The sequence below is a fragment of the Phaethon lepturus genome, unplaced genomic scaffold (genome assembly GCF_000687285.1).
Source record: "Phaethon lepturus isolate BGI_N335 unplaced genomic scaffold, ASM68728v1 scaffold19717, whole genome shotgun sequence".
Lineage (NCBI taxonomy): Eukaryota > Metazoa > Chordata > Aves > Phaethontiformes > Phaethontidae > Phaethon > Phaethon lepturus.
Genome location: NW_010554272.1, coordinates 36332 through 61747, shown reverse-complemented (window position 1 = coordinate 61747; position 25416 = coordinate 36332). Strand labels below are relative to the sequence as shown.

Sequence of the window (25416 nt, the reverse complement as noted above, 5' to 3'; positions counted from 1 at the left end):
ATGGAAAACTTATTTCTGATTAAAGTAATAGATTGGCACAGAAAATAATTGGAAATGTCAACTTAAATTCAGCGGTTTCATAATCACTAAGCTGAAAGCAATGAGATCTGGAAAACAGCATACCGATATTCTGATTAACAACAACACCCCCACAACAACAACAAAACCAACCGACCAAAAAACCTCAAACCCCCCCAAACGCCCAAATTAAGTATCTTCTAAAAGACCTATCTAGATATAGATGAAGTATACATTTTATGTAAGTTTACAATAGAAATGTGTGTGTATATAGTACAGGGTATATATAATGTGTGTTGTGTGAAGAATGGTTGCCCAGAGAGGTTGTGGAATCTCCATCCATGGAGATACTAAAAATCTGACTGGGCAAGGTCCTGGGCAGCCTCTTCCAGCTGACCCTGCTTGAGCAGGGGGTTGGGCTTAGGTGATCTCAAGAGGTTGCTTCCAATCTCAGCGATTCTGTGATTTGTCTTTTCTTCAAGATTTTAATAGTCCATGGAACATCCAGTGCAAATATTCTACTAACTAATCCTTTGTAAGAATACACAGCATATTTTAACTAATATATATTTGTCTCTGTGTTTGGGTTTTTTTTGGGGGTGCTGTGGTTTCTTTGGGAGTTTGTTTTGTTTGGTTTTGTTTATTTTAACAAACAGTGTCAGTAGAAAAAAACAAATGTCTTTTAATGTGTGGATTCTTTCAGTCTCCCTGTAAATATTTGAATGTTGTCTTATCTGTTACGAGGTGAGAGAGCAAACTGAGTAGGTATTGATTTCCCAGTAAGTCTGTCTTTGTCATTGGTACTGCCAGTTCCCACAATCCTAGCATTCCCAGGGCATCAGTCAGTGTCTACAAGGAACAATTTTCAAATATTAAAGCATGTGAAAAGACATACAAGCCAAAACTCAGAACTCTCTAGGGACTGTGACCTCTTAAATGGAATATATTCTGACATTTTCACAGGCTACATGAAAGAATTCCAGCAGGGTCATTCCATTTGGTAAACTTCTAAACAAACATCCTGTCATTTTAGTTTGATTTATAGATTTTTTTTAATTATTTTTTTTTTAAATTATCTGCTTATTGTGAAGAGATTAACATGGGAGACATGACCTGTGACTGACTCAATTTAAGGCATCTGGTATATATGAAAAGATCCTGTTAGAGGGCTTGGCATTTGAGTCATTACAGGAGATATGGAAAGTATGTTTTCCTTTAAAGAGATCTCTTGATCAAACTGTCTTATTCTGACTTCTTTTTCCTGAAATTCCTTGTAGATAACTAAATGCATAGCTAGTAAAGAATGTTGAGTTAATTTTGAGTTCCACTGTATAATTGTTTTAAATTGTTAGAACTAAATCCTAGCTGCATATGTTATCGTTGCAGTGTTAGCTTGTGATACAGCCACTAGCAGAAGGTAACGTAGTGCATACAGAACTGGTAAGTGATGTGCAGTACTTACTGTATGAGCCTTTTGCAAATCATGGTGGATGACCAAATATTGTCCTTTTAAAAACTGTATTTTAATATATAGTTATATATGCACTTAAACATATATATAAAAATATATTTTTAGGTATATTATATAGACACTTTAAAATATTTATTTATTTAGATGTCTGTGTGGGCAAGGCTGAATGGTAGGGAATTTTCATTTAAACAGTGAACACCGCCAACGTATGTCCTCCCTTAAAAGGAATTTGTGCAGGTTTTAGTGGGAGAAGTAGAATATGCAGACTTATAAATTTGGTATGACTGTAAGTGGGATTTTTCTGGGAAGAGTAACTGAGGTAGATAGTGACCATAATTTGGATTGTTGGATCTTTGTTACCAGAATGGTGAAGAATATAGGCAGAAGTCTCCAGTCCTTCTGAGGTAATTCCTTAGTCACAGCATAGTACACATTCCTATTAAAAAAATTACTCAAATTTTTCATTTGACTTCTTGCAAAAACAAATAGAAATATATACTTGATGCTTTACTAGCAAAAGACTATGAAGATGAGAGACTTGAATGTTTTGGGGGTTGTATATTTATCTTAAATACAAGCCTAAGACTGTATGAGATTTACTGCTGAGTTGTTTGACAAATGTCTTAAGTGTTCAAAGCAAAGAACTTACCTACTGGTACAGAAAAAAAGTGGGGTTTTAATAAAATAAGAAGGCAGAATAGAAATCTATTGTAAATGGCAATTGGGGGGAACAAACAAAAAAACCCGTATCAAAAACCCCTAAGTTAACAGTTTGAGGTAACACTCTTACTGTTTAAAGAAGTAATAGCATAAATTATAACAGGGATTATTTAAATGAATGGTATAGTTTGTGTAGTCAGAGCACTATTTTCCTATGTGAAGGTATTATTACACAGTGTAGAGTAACTGGATTATCCTATCACAACAATAAAGAACCAAGAAATTCATTAATGTGTGCGTAAAGCCAAGATAAAATAAATGTTTGAGTAATTAAGCTTTTTTCCTGCACTGCAAAATCCTGTGGTAGTGAAATAGATTAAATACCTAAGGCTGTTCTAATTTTTTTTTTCCCCTACAATTTAAATTCATCTGTAGGGTTTTTTTAATGGGACTGCAAAGGAATGAGCTCCATACGATATGAAGAGTTGGAATGTACTGTTAAAGCAACTGTTGCTTAGTTACTTCATGTTTAATGAGGTTGTGAAGTTGCTCGCAGTTAGTGATCTCACTCACCAGATCACTGATGCTTAAAAAGATAACGGGTCTATTCTGAGAGGCAGACAAGCAGGCACTGTGGAGGGTACAATGTTGCTGCATTGTTTCCTCCTGCGCGTCGTCATTTTGGCGAATATCTGTTAGGCATTTCCCCTTCTTAAATAACGCTTTTTCTGTAGGCTGAAGGTTGGCAGAACACTTGAAAGTCTGCGTTGCAGGAGGATGGAAAGAAAAAACATCCATTACCTTAGAGTAAAAGCAAACAAATGTTTATGAAAATCTTGTGCAATACACTGCTGTTAAATGAGATATTACTGGATTTTGGTTTATGGAACTGACGAGGCTGTTTCGTTCTCAAGCCTTTTTTTCTTCATTTCACCCACCTGTATACAGTATATACAACTTAAATTGAAATTGAAATGAGAAGTACTTCTACCCTCTGAAGATCATGTGAATTCCAACGGAGGTAATTTTTATTGAAACAAAAAGCTGGTTGTGTATCTTTTACTCCAACTTCTGGTTTTGATACACTGATGCTGTTTGTAATTGGGTAACCTGTGACTGATAGATACAACATGCAGCGCTTAAGATTTTCTTTTAGCTGCAAGAGATACTTCTGTTTTGTTTGACAGAAACTACTGTTACAGCCACAGTTTTGTTTCTAGCTCATTAGAGGAGGTGTCTGTGTGATCCTCAGTGTCATTTAGCTATTTGTACTGTGAAAAATAGCCCTTTGGAGACAGGTACATGTTCGTATCAGAGAGGTTATACATATATATATATTCCATGTTTACTTTGGAAATGAGGTGAGTCCAGAGGAGGGCCACGAAGATGATCAGAGGGATGAAGCACCTCTCCTCTGAAGACAGGCTGAGAGAGCTGGGGTTGTTCAGCCTGGAGAAGAGAAGGCTCCAGGGATCTCTTACTGCAGCCTGCCAGTACTTAAAGGGGCTTATAAGGAAGATGGGGACAGACTTTTTAGCAGGGCCTGTAGCAATAGGACAAGGGGTAACGGTTTTAAACTAAAAGAGGGCAGATTTGGACTAGGTACAAGGAGGAAATTTTTCACAATGAGGGTGATGAAACCCTGGCCCAGGTTGCCCAGAGAGGTGGTAGATGCCCCGTCCCTGGAAACATTCCAGGTCAGATTGGATGGGGCTCTGAGCAACCTGCTCGAGTTGAAGATGTCCCTGCTCACTGCAGGGGGGTTGGACTAGATGAGCTTTAAGGTCCTTTCCAACCCAAACCATTCTGTGATTCTCTTTCCTTTATTACAAAGCTTTGTGTATTTAAGTACACAGTCAGCAGCAGAAAGATGAGATGAACACTTAGCAATTTGGAAAAGTTTTTTGGCTTGTTTTTGAAGAATACCATCAATTTCAAATGACAATCCAAATTCCAGCTGCCTTTTAGAAACTGAACACAAAAAAATTTCAAACTGAGTGGAGTTGAAAGACCCCAAGTTTTTCTGTATATATTTTACATTTCATGGGTTTTGTTCTATTTATTGTACAACTGCGAAAATAAAGAAAAGGCTTTAAAGAGCAAAGAACAAAAAAGTTGCTATAGTTTCACTAATACTTATTCTAACAGATTTTTTGTTACAGGACAAAATGGGTAATTTGAATGGGAAAGTGTGAAGTTCCCACCACTGAAGTCTTTCACTTGTTCTTTTAAGATAAATGTGGATATCACATCCTTTAAAACCAACAATTAAAGTAACTGCTATACAAAGCAGTTTTTATATGTCAAAAAAATGACCTTCAAGACAGATACTATGCAAACATAGGAAGTATGTTTAAAGTATCAACATGGTGTTGGTGGCTGATGACAAGGCTTCTGCTGTTTTGCAAGTGCTTAAAAAATTTCTATCAGATTTGAAAGTGCATGAGTAAATCTGAGAAGTAGGTACGGTGCTTTAGCAGTCAAAGGTAAGAACACATGTGAACTGTCCTAGGAGAGTTACAAATTTATTTTATTTAGCAGGGAAAAGGCAGTCCGGTGGACTGGCTCTCCGGGGATCCACGAGGAGGCACTTAGCCGTGTTTCACATGGGACCTGCTCGTGACTGGAAGACTAATGAGTCTTCTCGTAACTAACTGAGTATTGTTAGTTAGCAGATGAATTTAGTACTTGAATGTGCTAACCAGCTAACGGTGTTTCTGTTCCTTCTAATACGGTTCTTAGGAATGTGAGAAAGTTGCTTATAAAACCATGGTGCGCTTTTCCCATGTTACAGTGCTGCAGCTACAGCTAATGAGCCAGCAGTTGTGAGATGCCCCCGGGTGCCTGTGAAACTGTCTCAGAATTTTAGACTTTTCTAATAGACATGTTGAGACACGGTGGTTATTTCTTCTTTGAAGCCTTACGACTAAAAATAGTAGAACTATATTGTTGATTGCTCGAGTAACTGGTATGTCTGAATTATTAGTTGAACTTGCAGTAATGTATATTCAAGGATGCTGGGAAAACAAGATGTTGTTGGAATAAGAGGGTTTTTTATGATGTGGGGGATAAATGCCACTCTTCGTGCAGGGATTTAAGAGAAACTGTTCCCTGGGCAGAATGTCCAGGCATTCTCAAGATTCACAGTATAACTGAATCTGAACAAAAACTATTTTCTTCTTCCAAGGTATCTTTTCTTCCTCTTCAGTTGTTATCTCTGTCCCCTGCCCCAGCTATTCAATATTGTAGAGCATTTATTGGCAGCTGCAGCATTTGGTTACATGGAAAACACGCACCATCATGTTGACCATTCATCTCTCCTAGTCTGCACAAGAATTTAATCATTCTTATTTTCCATAAATTCTGTGATTCCTGCTTTTCTTCGTAAGTTGTTTGCGAATTACTGTGGAGATTTTGACCCAACTTCCTAACGGTGTTTTAAAATACTGATCTGTATGTTAGCTTGTATTGAACTGGGAGATGAATTTGAAGCAAAATATTAATCTTAACTTCAAGTGGCTGAAGCATAAGCATATTCTTTTCTGTAAATTCTGCTGTGGAGTGGGTACCCTTGAAAAGGGGGAGGAGTGGCTAGCAGGAACTCCGCGCTACTAAAGCTCATCTTTATAACGCTCATGAAGGCTTGAACTGCTGTTACCCAGCTGCTGTTACTGTGAGCTGGCATTCATTTGAGCACTGGACACTCTTAATTTATACAAAGCACTATAAACAGATAGGAATGGATAGAACTACCTTCAGAACTATGACATTTTAAGGAAAATATATTACTCCTTGGGTTCTTTAAATACAGACTTCCTTATTAGTATGTTGATTTTTTTAAATTTCAAAATACTCTGTTCTCTGAATCATTTTGAAATTGCTTCAGACCAAAGTACCGATTTCTCAGAAAATGTGTGAAGTGCACTGTACCCTTCCCACAAAACAACTTCTGCTGTTACATATCGTTATACTGTTAGAATATAATTAATCCATCCAAACTGTGAACTTCTCTGTTGGTAAAAGAAAAATGTAGATATATAATCTGGTATATCCATAACTGTCTAAGATTCTATTTATTGACTGTGTCAGATTTTCATATAGGTTTCTTAACTGGTATATATTTGTATTCTGTTTGTCTGGATTTATTTTTTTTTCTTTCCCCTGAATGTGTGGAGTTTCTCAACAGTAAATTTGTTTCTTATGCATAGTTCTTATGCAACACTGACATAGTAAGTGTTCCAGCTGCAGGCAGCGAGGAAGTTAATTTGATGTATGAAGGAGTCCTTCCACAGTAGTATTTTTTTTCTTGTCTTCAGTAAAAATTACTGCAAAAGCAGATGTATTGGAATAGTCTATAATTTGTATTTAAGCAAAATTTAATTTAAGCTGATAATTTTTATACAAATGACGGGCAAACAACAAAGCTTTAGGTTGGGAGAGCTGCCGCAAATCATTTATGCTGCAAGAGTTTTTCTTTTGCCTGTATTTTCAGCTCCTCAGATGTCAGGAAGTTGATAACGGCCTCGTAAACTCACGTCTGCTTCCAATCTGCGGTTCCGAGTAGATCTAGGCCTGCCTTCTCCCAGCAGTAGGGAGATGGGGAGAGGTTTTTGATTCCAGCTGGCTGTGTCAGGCATCCCCACGCCCGCAGTACCAGTTGCTTGCCCCGGGAGTGTTCTGTTAAGGTGAAGAGTCGGTGTTGAATGATTGGCTTGTAGAAACATCCGAAGAGGCAAGATTCTTTTTTTTCCTAGTTTCCACCTTTACAGTTGTGCATCAGGTGTTTGCTATTGCATACCTTTTCAAGTCTGCTGCCATAACAGTGAAACAATTTTTCAGAATGGAGATGGCCTTTATAATTTCAGGTTGAAGGATTTAAAATATGAAGTGTGGAAAATATGTATAATGATAGCATTTTCAGGCCAAAGGGAAGGCAAAATGCACCTGCTAGAGTCACTAGTTGACGTGTAGTGACTACTTAAGATTAGGTATAGTTTATCCGTAAGTACATGAAATGCAAACTAGTCTGCTCTTTCCTCATGGCCAATGCCCGCTAATTAGAGGGGATCCCTTTTCCCAAAATCTTCCAGGCTGACACTGAAGTTGATGACTCATGTACAATAAATGGGATATGCTGGAGAGAATGGCAGATCAGAAGCTGTGGGAGGAAGTACTCCGAAAACTGCTGGGAATAATGAGCTGTGTAACTGTAATGCAAAAAGGAAAATAAGAAAATACTTGGGTTTTAGACACATACAACAGGGAGCAGAATCCCTCTTATACTGCAAGGAAAGACATGGAAGTAATCAACTGGTTTTCCCACTTACCTCTGCTAGATCAGTGTCTCCGAAACGAGACCTGGGGCTGGGAGGGAAGGTTCCTCAGCATAACTTTTCAAATGCCAATGTGCAGCTTTGTTTACTGGTGAAACTTAATGAGTAATGAATGTGCCAGTCAGGCAAAGATAAAGTATTTCTGCTGCCTGCAGCAGTGTTCTGCGTAGTGGGGGAAGGGAGGACGCGGAAAAAGGGAGAGAGTCCTCAGCAGTAGTTTGTCTTGGGTATCAGCGAATGCTGCTCCTTCAGCAACTGCAGGATTTATTTTTAACTGCTTGACTCACTCCTTGTCAGATGATTGACCATCAAGCTGCATACTGAAACACGAATGTGCAGAGGAAGCAAGCGTAACGAAAGGAAAAGGGGGAGTGGTTGTCTAGGAAAAGAGGTGGGATTTGGGAGTTCTGCTTCACATGCTCTGTGCCTGCAGTCCGAGTGAGTTACAGGCTGCAAAGCGGACTGAGCGTACTGCAGGTCAGCCTAGAAAGTGAAGGATGATGGCTGCTTTCTGCTGCACAAAGGCGAAATTGCTCATTTATTAGGAGAAAGGACCTGGAAGCAGTTTTGGGGACAGCAGTGTACTGCTTGGTGACACATTACTGTTTTTTTTCCTATGCTGGATGTAGCCATTCTAAAGGATTCTCATCATGATCGATAGCTCCAAGAAGCAGCAACAGGGCTTTTCCGAGATTTTACCTGCAGGGGATGTTAAGCCACTGAAGGAGAAGGAATGCCTTGAGGCGAACAGCCAGAAAAGTCTCAAGGAAGGTCAGTCACTTGCTGGTTGGGGGACGGAAAATGCAGAAATACTGGGCTGATTCAGTTCACCAGCATTTCTGGTGTAATGCTGTATGTCAGGAAGAATTTTTGTACATTAAATCAGGTATTGTTTTCCCTCTAAAAAAAATTTCTCAAAGCTAAATTCAGAATTTACCTGAGACTATTAAAATAACAGTGATAATAGCTTGGTGGAAATTGTAGTATGAAGAAGAACGAGTAAGTAGTCTTTTCAGAGTTGCATTTAGTGCTGAATTCATTAAGTACTCTGAAATTGTCCTGTAAATATTGCACAAAATACTTCAAAATGTTACCATCGCAATAAATATAATGAAATAAATGTCACTAGATATGACACTATTAAAAATAAAACCTGACTTCATTTTCAACAGTGCTTTTCTCAGCTGTCTTTCTCTAGAATTCCCTTCTCCTCTCATACTTTAAATGAGATTTGACTCTGCTTTCCAGATGTATGCTTTTCAAATTACATTATGTTTCCTTAAATGATTGTTTTTAGGCTGTGCATTAAATTGGTATAATGCATAAGCATTAGTTTGTAAAATAGCAATAGTCTGAGGATATTTGGAACGTTATTTAAAGATGACAAACGGTACTATACTAGATTCATTTAAAGTAGAATTTGTTAGGCTGTGGCAGTAATACTGCTGAGACATGGAAGTTGTCTTACTCCTTCCAGCTGGGGGTATTCTTCTAGCTGGCCTGTGTTACGGAGCAGAAGGAAGAGACCTCTTAAGGTCAGCTGCCAGCCCGGCACAGCGCAGTTTGGTAACTGCTGTATGTTAACGTCCCAGGCTCTTTGCCATTCACGACCCAAACTCCCAACTTCTTAATCAGAAACAAATTGTATTTGTAGGAGACAAAATTCCTTCTTTCCTCTTACAGCACTCTGCCTTGGCTTTTACTCCAGATACCTCTGGATTGTCTGGTGATTCAGAGATTTCTTCCTCCTTGGTGTTGTGGCAAAACTGCCCTTTTTCCCCCTTCTACATGAGGTCGCGCCTTTCTCAGAATTTAAATTGGGGTTTTGTTTGGTTTTAAGTTTGGATGTTAATAATGTTTAATATTAAAAAGTAGCAAAAAGATAGCCCATATTCATTATCAAATTCCATAACTGACAGTTTATTCTAAAAAATCCTTTACTTAGCTCTAAGTTAGGTCTAGGGAAAACACATACATTTTTATATAATATACTGATATCAAAGGTTTCTTATTGATGGGAAGGATAGATAACAAGTTGAGTGTTGATGCTTGTGGCTGTGGCTGAGAGCATAACAGTTCTGCTTCCTTTACAGCTGGGAAGTACTGATTGAAAGACAGTGATTGAAGAGAAAGGGCCAACAGTGGCTTCTTTTTCAAACACCTTTCAAGGTGTTTGCCTTGCAACTCCAAACAGGCCCAGTTAAACCTGCTGCTGCTACCTCTGAAGCTCTGTGGGGCAACAGGAACAATGAAAGAAGGCGAGGAAGTTGAGAGGGGCAGAGGAGTAAGCATACTGTTGTGGGAAATACCGTAGGGGGAAGAAAACCCTAACTAATCTAAGCTACCAAGAAATAGAGGGGAGAAAGATGTGAAAAACCCAGCATGGTGGATAGTGTAGGTGGGCTAACAAGTAACCACGGTAATCGTTATCTTCAGTCGTCTTTGAGTATGTCAGTTATGTAGAAAGTGGATGAAAGAATGTACATTAAAATAATGATGGTTTGTCAGAGTAGCAAACCCCCTGCAATTATAGGACACTTTTCCAGTCTAAATTCATGAATATTTTTTACTTAAATTATTCAGTGCATAAAAGAAGTTATAATTGTTTTCCAGAATCACTGTCTTTGCTTCCTTTTCTCTGTTGTAGTGCATAGTCTCCATTTTCACTTTTCCCCAGTGAATATTGTTACCATTTTATCTCCTCTAAGTTTGGCAGCCTAATAATTAAAATAATGAACCTCTTTTTGAGAGTATGAATGACTACAGGATCTGCTTTTCCAGACTTTCCTCTTACTGAAGCTTAGAAAGAACAAGCATTTTCTTTCTTGTAGTATGTAGAATGAATTATTGAAAAGATTGCAAATCTGCTTGATTTGCATCTGGAGAGCCTAAAACAGAGTTTCACCTTTTCAGTTTATAATGTTACAAAATACGTAGTTCAGGTAGTAAGTAGATTTGTAAAAATTCAGTTGCAGTTGTTAATTTCATCCTATTTAAATAGCACTGTAAATAACATTAAAACACTTCTTATTTTACAGAACACTATATTCTAAATGAGCCTGTGGCAGTCTGTCTCTCTTTTTCCCCTCCCACCCCCTTTCTTTTTCCTTTAATTCAAATGATGATGTGACTGGTTTTGCCACCTGAATCTTCAGCCCTTTTTTTAGGACATGAAAATACTTATGAATACTATGTGTGAATGGTTAAAACTTGCAAAAATTAATAACGTAATTCTGTTGTCAAACCCCAATGAAGTATGTAGAGGTCAAGTAATTCAGAATGTGCTACAGCCATTGCTTCATAATTTATTTTGCACAGGTTTGATAAATATAAAAATCCTGAGATAGTACAGTGTGCTTATTTCAGCAATGAGTACCTTATGAGAATTGTTAGGTGCAGTTCTTTTTTTACTTAGTATTTCTTTATAAGAAAGGAGAGTTTTGATGGAAACACAAATCCCAACACTGTCTTCAGCAAATTAATATTAAGGGCATTGGAAGGGTAGCTTACAAAGTTGAATTTTTTTTGTTTGCTTAGGCTAATGAATACTCTTGGAAGATATACATTATGGCATCCTATAGCACAGGACAAAACCCTCTTAATTATGCTACTTTCTTGTAAACAACTCATAGGTTATTGTTACATATTGTCTGTTCTGTGAAAATGGTTCTTAATTTTTTCTATCAAAATTACCTTTTTTATGAGCAAGGAACAAAAATACTTTTTGGCTATGAGGCTAACCATACAGTGCTAACTAAACAGCTTTTTCAGAAATTCCTGTAGCATTGATTTCTAATGTCAAGTAAGTGGCGAAAACATTTAGAAAATTCAAGTGAAAAGACTTAAATGAGATCAGGACATCACTGTGCATACAGAATTAAGAAATAATTAGTATCATCAACAATGCCTACAGTAGAAATTAGGAGTATATTTAGGCTGCAGATTAGAAGGTTTCTAACAGAGGAAAGAAGTGAATTTAGGAATTTTGCCTTGCACCCTAAATTGTTTTAAGCAAATCAGTATGGTGCTATCTCGGATGTGATTTAAAAGGAGACTGGATCCCAGGTTTTTTGCACCATATTTTTATGTAGTAATCTGAGCTTCAAAGTTACCAGTTGCCTGCAGGTTACTGTAAGGAAAAAAAAAAACAACAACTAACCAGGAAGGAAATCTTCTTTCCACCTTGAAACAGAATTTCTTTCCTGGATTTGTATTGCTTTTTAATTTTACTGTTTTGTGAGGAACTGGAGACTGGCAAGTGTTAGAAACCGGATACAGGGTGGAATAAGTGAAGCACAGGGATTTCTCAGGTGCTTGCTGGAAATGTCTTCGTGCTGTCTGGTTAATAGATTACCAGATTTAGTCAGGAAGAATTTCTTCCCTTCCCTTGCAATCAAATCAATATTGCATGAGAATTGTTTATTTAACAGATTTCCTGCCATTGCTGGCATGTTGAGTATTAGTGATACTCTTGACATCTACTGCTCTGCTGCGATGGCATGTTAGACTAGACTTAGATTCTACTGTTGGTTTGCTGGGTTTGGTTTTTTTGGTTGTTTGTGTTCTTTTTTTAAGCTTGAAGTTTTCTTATATGGTGTTTGGAGGTGTTTCTAAGACTCCTTATCAGTAGAAGTCTATCAGGTGTGTTTATTGAGACAAAGATAATGAGAAAAAAAATACTAGGGAAAAAAAGTATTATTCCTGTCATCTTAGTTAATAAAGCAAGCACTATAAATTCAGTGTACTGGTTAAAATTCTTAACTTATGTATATACCATAAACAGTGTCTTTAATGACAGTGGGATAATTGTATGTCTTGCAAGTAAATCAGCACTTATTCCACAAAATTTTTGTCTTCGGTGTAGCACATAAATATATGGTAATCTCATTATAATAAACATGCTTAAATACTTCGATAAACCAAGACCACAATGTATTGATTTGCTTTTGTACGTAATCTTTACACAATTGGAGGATACAGTGGCTAACCGAAAGTTCTACGGAAACTTGCTACGGCAACTACAAGATTTCTTAAAGGTTTTATAAAAGGTTAGGATTGAGAGTGCTGCTGCCAAAAGTAGGTGTAGTCTCGTCCAGCCCTTCCCTGCTTACTGCCAGCCTCTTTCCTGTGTTGGCATTAGTAATTATGCAGCCTTTAAGTGAGCGGGTATTACTGAAGACTACTTCAATAGTGTTCCTTTTCAGCCAGATCAGAGCACTGACCTGACAGGCTGCATCTTTGCCAGTGCTGATGCAACAGAAGCAGCTGGGGTTGGAGCGGGGAAGAAACTATTGTCTTTTCATCAGTAATCCTGTCTTAGAGTCACACCGAAACCACTGTTTCGTTGCTGTGCTGGAAGTTTTTTCTTTCCTTTCACAAAGCATCCAACAAACCATGTACGTACCTCAGCCTTTTTAATGCAAAGTCCTTCTTAATGCAGCAACTTTGCTGTCACTGTAAGCAACCTGACTCATCCACTAAGCAAACATCTGCAGAAGTCTGATGTTGTTGTCCACATAGGGCCACTGCTTACATCCCAGTTTGCAACTGGGCATCTTAGCGTAAATCCACCTTCCTCAGTGTTTTGAGTTAATGTGTAATCTCACGAGTTGGAGAATCTGCTTGGGTGTGCATTTTGTTTGCTGGCTCTACTGTGCCTAGGAAAAGCACGGAAAATGGAGGTAGTACCTTCTCAGAGGGCTTGGCTGGAAATCATCTGTCATCATTCGATGTAATATGCTCCAAATTATCACAAAGCAAGTCTGTAGTAGATGTAGAATTTAAACACAAGTTTCATGAGTCCTTTGACAGAACGCTTCTTGGCTGATAGTAGTATTTGAGGAAATGCAAATTATTTTTTTTTAAAATTAGAAGACTGTACTAAGCAGAGGAATACTTGCAGATTTAGAAAATATAAGTATTGTTAATATACTTGATATGCAATTTTACGGAATACTTGAAATGTAAGCTTTAGTTTATTCAGACTTTCCACCCAAGATGGTAGTGATTTTTCTAATTTTAAAGATTTAAACAGGATTGTGAAAAGTATAGATTTTTCTTCTTACATATACATGTGTATGTATATATTCATCCCAGCAGACGTTCTGGTAATTTGTTTGGAGGCTCGTGTATGTTCTGGCTTGTTTCTAAGCAACATGTTCCATAGCAATAGGATACAATACAGATTGTCCTATATCCTAGTCATGTAAACTTCTCAGCTGATGATATTGTTACGCATTGTATCTTTGGTATAAATGTTAAGTTTATATTCAGCTATCTTTCCCATCTAGCTTCTCATTTTCTACTTTCAGTATGATGATGTTCCTTCTGGAAACAGTTATGTGTACATTATTACTGGCTTACAGACAAAAGCTTTAAATCACAGTGTTATAATTTAAAAGATTTGGAGGTCCTGCTGGGTTTCCCTCCAGAATTCTGAAGAGATTATCTGAAGTGGCCCTCAGTAGTCTCCACTCACATGCTTTACATTTACCCAGAACATTTCTAAGCTGAAATCAAAGTATGACTGAATAATTGCGTAAAATGAGTATGCATCAGAGGCTGTTTCATTTTTGTTAATTATTTTGGATGTAGTCTTAGCAGAAGAATCACATCTACAATAATGGAAAAAATATTAAAAGTATATAAAAAAGTAAGGAATTATTTTATAAAAACAACTAAAAATAAGTAAAATATTTTCTTTTTTTAAATTTTACCCTGGCATACGTGAAAGTTTTGAAGACTGAACCCAATATAATATATTCGCTCACATTTAGACGATGTCTGATTTCTTTAATGATGAATATTTTTGTTTCAAAATTGAGTATTTAACATACAGTATCACCATCTTCAGGCTGAAGGGAAATGAGTACCACAATTCTTTAAATGCATTTTATCTTTAAAATGCTGTACAACTTATTTAGAATCACTTCCAACAAATTACAGATAGCTAAATATTTTCATGTCTTCCATCGCCTCCTTTCCTTCTTTGACATGCCATACGAATGAAAAGAACGTTACATTACCAAATTTCTGACTTTGGACACATGTGGAATGAGTAATGCCAGGTGCAAACCAGCTACCGTATTCTATAACCTTCCTGAAAAGTGTACCTTCCTCTTGGGGTTTAACCCCTGCCTGCAACTAAGCCCCACACAGCCATTCGCTCACTCCCCCCATCGCGACAGGGGAGAGAATCGGAAGGGTAAAAGTGAGAAGACTCATAGGTTGAGATACAGACAGTTTAACAGGGAAGGCAAAAGCCGCACACACAAGCAAAGCAGAACAAGGGATTCATTCACCAGTCCCCATCAGGAGGGAGGTGTTCAGCCATCTCCAGGACGGCGGGGCTCCATCACACGTAACAGTTACTCAAGAAGACAAAGGCCATAACTCTGAATGTCCCCCGCTTCGTTCTTCCCCCAGGTTTATGTGCTGAGGATGACGCCATATGGTCTGGGGTATCCCTCAGGTCAGCTGGGGTCAGCTGTCCCAGCTGTGTCCCCTCCCAGCTGCTTGTGCACCCCAGCCTCCTCGCTGGTGGGGTGAGGGGTGGAAGAGGCCTTGACCCTGTGTAAGCACTGCTCAGCAGGCACGAAAACGTCCCTCTGTTATCAACACTGTTTCCAGCACAAATCCAAAACAGCCTCACACTAGCTGCTATGAAGAAAATTAACTCTACCCCTGCCAAAACCAGCACACCTGCATATCACCTGCTCTTTCTTTTACTTACTATACAAAATATTCAGTTTATTAAATGTTTAGTTTTGTTCGCAGAGCAAATACTAGTTGAAAAGATTAACTGGTTTTGTGTCAATAAAGCATTTAATGAATTACAGATAGAGTCCAACACCCCATATAGAGTTAAGGGAGAAACAGTCACAGCTCAGGAGAAAGCAAAACATCTATCTCTGGAAAATTAACTTAGTGTAAATTATGCTGTTTAGAAAATGCCATATAAACTTTTAAGTCCAAGCAGATGGAGTTTGGGAGTGCAAGGGTAACAGCTGAAAGAGGCACTGAGTGAAGTACTTGGTACTCAATTTCTGCAATTCTGTAACTGCTGCCCTGTGCTGTGACAGTGGTCCAGAATTCTAATACAAAGCTGATGCTTAGATCGCTTGTATAGTCCACCCACCATCTGATAAAATACTCTCTTCTACATTACTACCACCCTGGTGTTCATATACTTGTATTAATGTTACAGTTCTGATGCCAAATAACTAGTTATAAATTACTTCAGATCAAGGATACAATAGAATAGTTCATCTCCTGCAGCGGTGCTTGGTTCATTGCAAGTGGAACGGCTGTTGTTAACATCTATTGCTCGGTCTCTCAACCTCAACACGTTAGAGACCTTGGCTGCATAAAAGCTGTTTTAAGCTGGCAGAAAGAAGTGGAGGCTTTCTGTGTAACAGCTTTTAATTTAAAGGAAAGGGACCTGTTTCCAGCACTGTCTGTTTCCATGGCAGCCAGCCTAGCAGCCTGCGCTGGAGTTTCTACTGCTCTTGGAAATTTCCAGGGGAGTATGCAGGAATGTTGGACATTATATTTTCCCATTTTTACTTGCAGTTTTAAGGGCTTACATAGCTAATATTCACTGGATTTTAACTTTGGAAGAAATAATGAGATGATTACATACAGAACATAAAAAAAATCTTTATGCATTATTTTTCTTCTTGCTGTCATTTGAAAGAATTGTATGCTGTCTAATGAACCCCTTTGCCATGGTTTAGTGTCTGTTTCGTCTGTGTAATTGTTAAATGCCAACAACATTTGCTGTTTCAGAGTACCATTTACAAAAAGAGTAAATTTAAATGTGATTTTAAGTTAATAGGACAAGTAATTAACTGTTAGATGTGGAATTATTAGTGCTGGAACCGTGCACAGTATGAGTTCTGGGTTTTTTTCCAGACAAGAAGCAGTGATGAAGGCTTGTCAGTCAGTGTAGATAGCACTGTTCTTGCAGGACATCTGTCTATTTTTGGCCTCTTTTACATTCCAGTGCTTGTGATTATATAGTACTACTTTGAAACATCTTTTCCATAGGATACAAATTACAGATTTGTAACAGAAATCACTTGCTTGACTTTGATAATAGCTGTTTGTTCTAAGTGATGTAATAGTGCACTTTATTTTCACTTACTCTACCATTCACACCAAGTAAGACCTGACTGAACTGCTCTACATTTCTTACCTTTCAAAGGGTCTTACGCAGAATGTGGTGTGTACTTGCTGAGGTGCCTGTTTGTGCCAGTTTTCTTGCATTCAAACCAGCATAGTGCTTCAGCAAGCTATTGAGAATTTGCTTGTTTCGGTTATTCTTAATCTTTATGGCCCTTTAGGGCATAGTGTATGTGAACCTGAACAGTACTTACTGTTTGAAAAGGCCATTAACTTTATAAAATTTACTGCTACATAGAAATACATTTCTAAATAATAAAGTGCATTGGTTAACAGAGAACTTCTCCTTTTTGTACCATCATCTCCGTTCCCTTGCCTATAGCAGAGTTGATTCCCTGGTATGCTAACACTGGAAGAAACTTTTAAGAGTGGGAGCACCAGCCTCTGGCACTCAGTTTTTCATATGGTGAAAAATACATACCTCCAGTGAAGTCAGAAAACTTCTACTGACTTTATGAGAGTCAGATAACCAGATGTTCTTACTGTGAGGAGGGAATTACGCTTTTTGGTTTTGTCAGTAAATATTGAATAAGCTACCTAAGATTTAATAATCATTTTGTTGACTGAAGAAAACGCAAGGAAATTTTGGAATCTTTTTGCTTGGTGTTAAAGTGTTAATCTTAAAATCATACACTGACTTGAAAATAAGAATACATTCCCTTCCGCCTCAGTCAGAACAGGAGTTTGACTGACCTCTGTGCATGGCTTTTATTCAGAAGCAGTTCAAAGACGATTTCTTAGAGTTGCAGTGGTGTGAAGGGGGATTCCTGCCAGATAATGTGAAGTGCAAAATATTTGTGCCATCTTTTAGCACTAGATTTGCTCAGCGGTGTTAACGTAGTCCTCCTTTTGCACATAATTTGCTTTAAGTAAGAGGAACAGTAGTGCTGACATTGATAGTGTAGTAACATATCTAAATCTTTGTCAATTCTGGGCCTTTATTTTGGAGATAATCTTTTATGATTTTAGATATTATGCAGGTAACTGCCTGATTTTAAAAGTGTAAAACTGAGAAGTAAACTGTCAGGCAACAAGCTGAATGCATTTACCCAGATAAGAACAATCTGTTAAACACCGTGTTTGAGTAAGTACCACCCCATGGCGAACTTCGTCTTGTAGTACCTCATGTCTTTTGAATTCTCCCTTCCCCAGATTCCACACTGGTTTGTCTGTAAATGTTTCTTTCTAATAAAGAAAAAAAAAACACCCAACCCAAAACACTAGAACAAATGCTACAGTATAATAACTTCGACTAATGCCTCAATGGTTTTTAGATTTTTTTTGAAGCTGTGTCCTCCTATGTCATCCATACTTACTAGATTTACCACTTTGTGTGTTACTGCCTGTTCTAGAAATATCTTGCTATATGGATTTCTATATATATGATAGGCAAAGTCTGTATTAGATTTAATTACATTAGGTTTAAACCAACCTGCATTCCACTCTCTATAGAGCTTCTCACTGAAATAAATCAGCAGTTCTTTGCCAAAAGTGCAAAGCTGTGCTCCATTCACACATCGTTCATTCTTGTCTTTAAAGATAATTTCATCACATTGTCCTTACTGAAAACTTGTGCTTTAGTTTCCATGGCTCCCATCTTCCCTATCTTTCTGGCTGTTCTTTGAGCTGCTTTTTGTGGGTCCCCGTTACCTTTTGAGCTTTTCAAACCTCAATCCTATTCCCGTCTCTTATACCCACTTCAGGTTCACCTCCAGCATAAAGACACACATCTGTAATTTGTTTCTGCTCAGTTGTAGGGCTCAGTCTAACATCTAACAAACATCTTTTTTTTTGCAACAAACATTGTTGCATCTAACAACAATCACAATATAAAGGTCGTTACCGACTGTAGTATGACGACTGCAGTATGTAGTCTGCTCTGGCACGCAGACCTGTAAGCCAGATATCCTCTTTGACTAGGTAGCTATGCAACTCACGTACGGGTGTTACCATTTCTTCCTTAGAAACATCTCTGCTTTTTACTTTTTGTTGCTGTGGGGGCTAAAAGTATTTTAAGTCTTTATGTCTTTTACTGAGATAGAAATACTAGCTTTTTCCTGATTTGTTTGCTTTGGAAAAGCAATAGTCTTTTTCAGCTTTTCAACTTTTTAATATATTCAGTTTTTTTCCAATTACTTTCTTTTCTTTAATAATGCATTCAGCTGCTTAATATTTACGGGGGGGGAGGGGCACGGGGAGGGAATCAGAACCCAAATGTTTTTTTAACCTTCTTAATTTTGGAGTTGTTCGCAAAAGCAAACATCTGGTTTTCATCCAGCTTTGTCTCTGTTTAACCTCCTTGCACTGGTCAAGTCAAAATCTTCAATGATTATCTTCTTATACCATCTTTCTAACTGTAAGTCATCTCTTCTTTAGTATTCCCCCTCCACTGCTTCCCTATTCGTTACGCTACACACTGTCCTTTCTTTGCTAAGTAATATATAAGTTCCTGATATTTATTTAATAAGTGAATAACTGCATGTTCTATATCTTCTATATCTCATTTTTTCCAGTCCTCAAACAGTTTTTACGACTTGTCCAGATACACATGGGACAACTTCAAAAGCATCCATTATTTGCTTTGTGATGCCCAGTGTGGGTTAACAGATGATGGGCAGGCAAGCAGTGTTATGAGAGACAATAACTATTTGTTATATGTATCTATTTGATAAAAAATGCTAAAGCTTCACACCTGAGCAGATATGGTTTATGTGCAGGTACAGTCTTACTGCTCTTCTCATCCTTGTGCCCACTGCGTATTCTCTTGTAAGACTATATACATTTCTTAGGATGTGGGTTAGTTTTTACTCTTTCTGCAAAGCTTAAGCCAAATACCTGATCATAATTGAAGCCATAAATCATAGATATAATACATTCATAAATGACATAGCAGGGCTTCCCATCATCGACACGTAGAATTAATGTTCATTAAAGAATTAGCTGAAACCAGTTGGAAAATGAGAGAGAAGCTACCTACATTCTTACCACTATTTTTTGATGAATAGATTTATTTTAGTCCCCCTCCCCCATTTCCTGGGCAAATACCACCTATCATGGCCATGGCCAAGCAGCATTAATTTTAAGGAACTGACAGAAATCACACCAGACAGAAACATTAGTAACATGTCCACTGGGGTATGTTTTCACAGTGTTGATGCTTCCATGGTTGTAGGGCTGTGTGCGAGTGTGATGTCAGAGGCAGGCACAGCCCTTCCCCATTTCTCACACACACCGCACCGGATAGTACACACAGGCGGCTGCAGGAACTGCATCACACTCAGCAAGACAGTACCAGTGTGCTCACAGTGTTCACAGTGTCTTTCTCTTTGGACACACACATGGTACGTTCCTGCCGCTTCCATATTACTAGTGCTGTTGAAAGAAGGTTCAAAACAGGACCTTGACACAGAAACTTTGGTACACTGTTTTCTGAGGTTTTTTTGGTTGTGGGGTGGTTGGTTTGTTCCTTTCCAAGAGAAGTTTCAGCAGCTGAATGTACCTCAGGCAGACTCTTTTTAAACCATACTTTAGGGCAGTACGTATTAGAAGTGTTGGAGTAATTATTTAGTAATAAGTAATAAGTAATTACTTTCTGATTTTTTCCTCCCACAAACTTGCCAATGAAAAATTAAAATGTGATAATTGCTAGATGCTGAACTGGTAGGATGCGTTTGATCCTTTTCATATGAAAGATGAAAAGCTTTGGTCTGAGAGTCATGTCAGTATCTGGATCTAGGAAAGCTAGATCTCTAATTAATAAATAATAAATTTCTGTTAAAACTGCCCCTTTATATGTAATTTTAACAGTTAAAATGATTTCTTAAAAAAACAGCATCAAGCTATTTTTTCCTGCACAAAGACTTTGCACATCACATTTGAGATTGCAGCGATACCAGTTCAGAATTTTAAATAAGTGATGTCTGATAAGATGAAGAACAATTATCTGTTGGCTGTAGTAAGTTTCACAGAGTAGATGGTCTATGCACTTCCTACAAAATAATTTTCCAATTTAGCCAGCTGTCCAAATTGGTGAACTAGTGAGGGCTTTCAAATTGTTGTTATCGACTCTGCAAAGCAGTGTGAACGTTCTATCGCATGAAGGTCGATTTGAAAGCTGTTTAACTTTCCCACTTTGGTTTACTAATATTTGAAAGCACCATATTAGCAATGCTTAGATAGCCATAGCTGAACCAGCTACAACTACAAAATGGGTTTTATGATAAAGCTCAGTAAAAAAAGAGTCTGAGTGAAAAGCGTATTAGAAATCAGAACTATCACGTACTACAAATGCCCTTTTTTCTTAATAGATGACTTGCCTATCATATGTTGGTAGATGACTCACATCAGTGATAACATGCCTGCACCTGTTGTAATATTATCAGCATTTGCTTGTTGATCCACTGCATTGCAGGTGATGGAATTGAAAAACATGCTAATTCTGATTTACTTACTGTGTCTGATGACATTTATCAGCTCTACCTGGGACATAACTGATGTCAAAGTAGGTAGTTTTTTCTTGAAGACCTTCAGCCTGAAATAGAGAGGCGTATGTTTGAAACTGACTTGTAACTAGGTAAAAGGTTTGGTAGATACATTTGTACTGTGTTTAGTGTTCCAAGAAAGCCAAATTTAAGTCTGGTGTAAAGTTGGACCAAATACAGCTGTATAGCATGGATGAGATTCCTGCCCAGAGCAGGACATGCTTTTCAACCTTTTCCACAGCTTCCTAGTTGTGTAAAAGGAAGGATAGTTTGAGGGAAGAACAGAACAAAATCAAGTTTTAGTCTACTCAAGACCAAAAATACTGCGTCTGACATATGGTAGTCTTGCCATGCTGTTTATAAATTGTCTTTCACATCATTTGGATGGGTAAAACTTATTTAAGATTTTTAAAGGGATTGCCCGTTCAATTTTAAGACTAACTCTGAGCTTTCTTGATTTTACAGCTGTAAGAATCCAAAACAAGAACATATTTTTGCTTTCCTGTAAACAGCACTCCAGTTAATGAATTTCTCAGTGCTTTGTGCTAGTGCAGTATGAAATTCTTAGAAGTAGCCCCAGGGATAGAAGCTTAACATCATAACACCATGTTGTATGCTTAAAATGCATTTCCATTGAAATGTGCATTTCTTGAAGTTTTCTGTAGGAGTGGGCTAAGTCCTGATCCAGTATGTTATTTTTCTTAATTCACACTTACTTGTATAAAGCTGGTGGATTTTTGAAGTCGGCTGTACAGTTGCATAAATGTGTGTTTGCACATGTTTGTCTGCATTTTTTGGGGCAGATTAGACCAATGGGACTTAGAAACCCACGCTTTCTGCAGAAAGATTTGAACTTTCTCTACCTGTGCTCTGAACTTACTAGGAGTAGCTATCTATGCTGCCAAACCCAACCTAGGAAGTGCAGCTGAAAGGAGAGTGTAACAGCACCATCTGAGTTGGTTCAAGACTTCAGGCAACACAAGTTTGTATCTACTAGCAGGAGATATCACAAGAACAGGTCATGGCTTACCTGGAGCCACATGAAATTAAGGAAGACCAAAATATATCATTCAAACTATTATAAAATAATTCTTCTGTTAACTTTTTACAGTCATTTAATATTACTTGCAGAATACAATTCATTACTTTAAAGCAGGTACTTCAGAGTTTCCAGAGAAACTCAATACACTTTGAATGACTTTCCATCAATTTACATTTTACTGTTGTTACTTTTGCATTCTCACATCTCTGTCCTTTGTAATTCTTGTGTAACAACATTATAAACTCTGAACAGAACTGCCGTGCCACAGCCCTGATATGTTTGTATTTAAATTCTCAATGATTGTGTGACACAAGAAAATAAATGTCCTTGTTTTCAGGACTTGCTATTCCCGGTCTTGGTGCTTTAGCCAGAGGAGTATCCTTCCTGTACTGTAGAACAGGAAATAAGCTGGTTCCTTTTAAATTCTGAAAACAATTAACTTTGTCCTTAGCCTAATTTTTTAGAAATTACATTCATTTTGATATTCTGGACAATGCATTAGTTTGTTTTGCTTACTTGTGAAATACAGTGGGGACAGTATGTCAGAATCATACATCCGTCAAGGCAGAATTTAAGAATGTAAATATTATGTCTTTGATGTATTTTTTTCCTTGGCCAAGCATTTTGACCATCTCTTGTTCAAAAGTTTTAATTTCACATTAGGGTAATGGCTGTATGTGACTAAGAAATAATGAAGCACTATGATAAATTGGTACAGAAACAAGGGGATGGGAACAATAGAAGAAACAAACAACTACTTTTTCTTTTTCCTTTTTTTTTTTCCTGGGAAGAGTCACAAAAAAAGCCCTTATCTTTGAAAGTACGAGGCCTTTACATCTATGCCCTCCTCCAGGTTTTGTGCAGTTCCCGGTATAGTATTTAATGTGTGTTACATTGGTTATTCCTAGAGTAACAATAAGATGAGAACTTTTGTATATTTTGTTAAATGTAATGAAACATAAGGTTACCTCTGAAAGTGTAAACGGGTTTTCCAAATTTGACAGTGCTAGATTTATGTGATCCTTGCAATAATTATGATAACACATATCTCAACCACAAAAGCAGTATTTTATCAGCTATATAATCATTATGTGTTGGAGTTTCTGGTACAAACTCTTTATACCTACGTTTTCTTGAATCTATTATCTAAGAGTAGTGTTACTTGGGGAAAAAGAAGTCCTAGATTTAGATGTACACTTAATACCTCTTATGAGGCCTAGCTGATAGGAAAAGCAGATGTATATATGAAATACAGTCCCTTTATCAGATGTGACCAAAAAGCAGCAAATTCCAATATAACTAGGGATTGGAAGCAGTCACTCCAAATTGTGATAACAGCACTTGATCCTTAACAATAGGTGTCTTAGAAGTTACTGCCTGGTCTGAATATACAGAGAAAAAAATATTTCTAAAGCTGAAATAAGGGGTATCTTTGCAATTTTTTTTTTTGTGCTTTCAGAGGGATAGTATGCTTACATATGAATGAATGATTGTTTTCTCTTGTCAGTACTTCAGCTGAGGTTACAACAAAGACGGACACGAGAACAGCTGGTGGACCAGGGCATCATGCCACGTAAGACTTGTGTTATTTCTATTAATTTATGTTCCTATACTGTATTAATGCTGAACTGAATATATAAAATAATGAAGATAAAATTATTTAAAATAACTTTATCATTTGAAAAGACCTGTGGGATCCTTTTCCTAATCTAAGTGAGCATGAAGTGAATTCACCATGCTTACCTAATGTTTCAGTTAAAACAGCCATTGTGATGAAAATGCCAGGATTTGCAGACATAGTCCGATTCTCCTTGTATTTTCTCTCTTTAAATTATGGCTAATCTTACTGAAATAAATTTAATTATATAAATGACTGGACATCAGTCTGTAAAGCGTAGCATGGCAAGGGTTGCGATGACATGAGGCTGGACATCGTACACTGGATTATATGACCTAATGTGGAAACTTCTGTGCCTTTCTTCCCGAGTATGAATACATTTCCAAGAATATGGGAAGAGGCTTTGAGTTGGGGGGGGGTGTTTATTTGTTTGGATTTTGTTTGTTTGTTTTTTTAGAAAATTGTTTTGGTTTTAGAACATTTTTTCCAGTTGCCAGAAGTTCCTGATCAACTTGTTGCATCTGGGAAACTGTCCAAATTGGTGTAAGAGTTTCATATTCTCTTCCAAAATAAAGATTATATAGTGGTAAAAATTCAATGAATGCCTTAAATGCTTCAGAAGAGTTAAGATGCTGCTGATCACCTTAGTGTGAAGTGTCTCACTAAGGCAGCAACATCACCAAGTTCATAAATACAGCTGGAGATGTATTAAGGATTTCAGGATTCTGTAATGCTAAGCTTCTGACTCTTTGGCCTGGCTACCTGCCATCCTTGACAGCTACACAAGAAGTTACAATTTTTATCTTTAACTCTTTGTTCTACCACTGGAATTTAACTGCAGATCATACTGCTTTGACAAGCAAATAATGTTCATAAATTTGGATATTTGTTACATTTGTATGTCTCAACTCACAGCACCTGTATTTTGAGAGTAGTAATTGGCATGCTTTATGTAATCGCACTTTATTACCCGAGTCCATATTCTCCTTTATGGGTTTCAGTCTGTTAGAGGTGATGGTTGTTTCAGCAGCAGCATTTATGATACCTGAAATCAATTTAGGAATCACAAGAGGGTCCCTCTGAATTCGGGTATTTAGTGGCCTAGAATTCAACTGTTGTTAACTCTTTCCTTAGAGATGTTTTGGTGTTCCTCCACTTGGGGTCCCAGAGACTATGCTAATTGTTTAGTATAACATCTTCTGACTTCTTTTGGAGATCAGCCTGGCCTCAGAAGGAGAGGTGCACAGAAAACATCTGAGAATCCCTAAATGGACAGTGTTGGATGAGACTGGGCTCAAGATAATGAGTCCAAGTTGTCAGAAGATTGAACTGTGAAAAGTGATTTTTCTTAAACAAATAAAATCCCCAGCCATTAAAAACATATCAAAATTACGTCAAGTTACTACAAATAGCCCAGTGTGCACTGGTGAATTCTAGCTTGAAAGCACAGTATCTTCAAGCTAATCTCTTTTTGAAGGTTTCTGACTATGCAGCAGACTTCAGATAGCTTTGCTAAAGCATCTGCAACTTCCCAGGTCTGTAGTGTTGATTATCTTCAGGAATGGAATTATCTGCTTCTTTTTGAGTGAAACCTGGAAAAAACCTGCTGA

The 25416-nt window shown here is 37.5% G+C and overlaps 1 protein-coding gene across 1 annotated transcript in view; it reads left to right on the top strand.

Moving 5' to 3' along the window:
- MKL2 (MKL/myocardin-like 2) overlaps positions 1 to 25416 on the top strand; it is a 57124-nt gene that overhangs the window by 5599 nt on the left and 26109 nt on the right. Inside the window, exon 2 of the mRNA XM_010291809.1 lies at positions 23696 to 23761. Within this exon, the coding sequence (XP_010290111.1) occupies positions 23696 to 23761 (66 nt within the window). The remainder of the gene's footprint in view (positions 1 to 23695; positions 23762 to 25416) is intronic.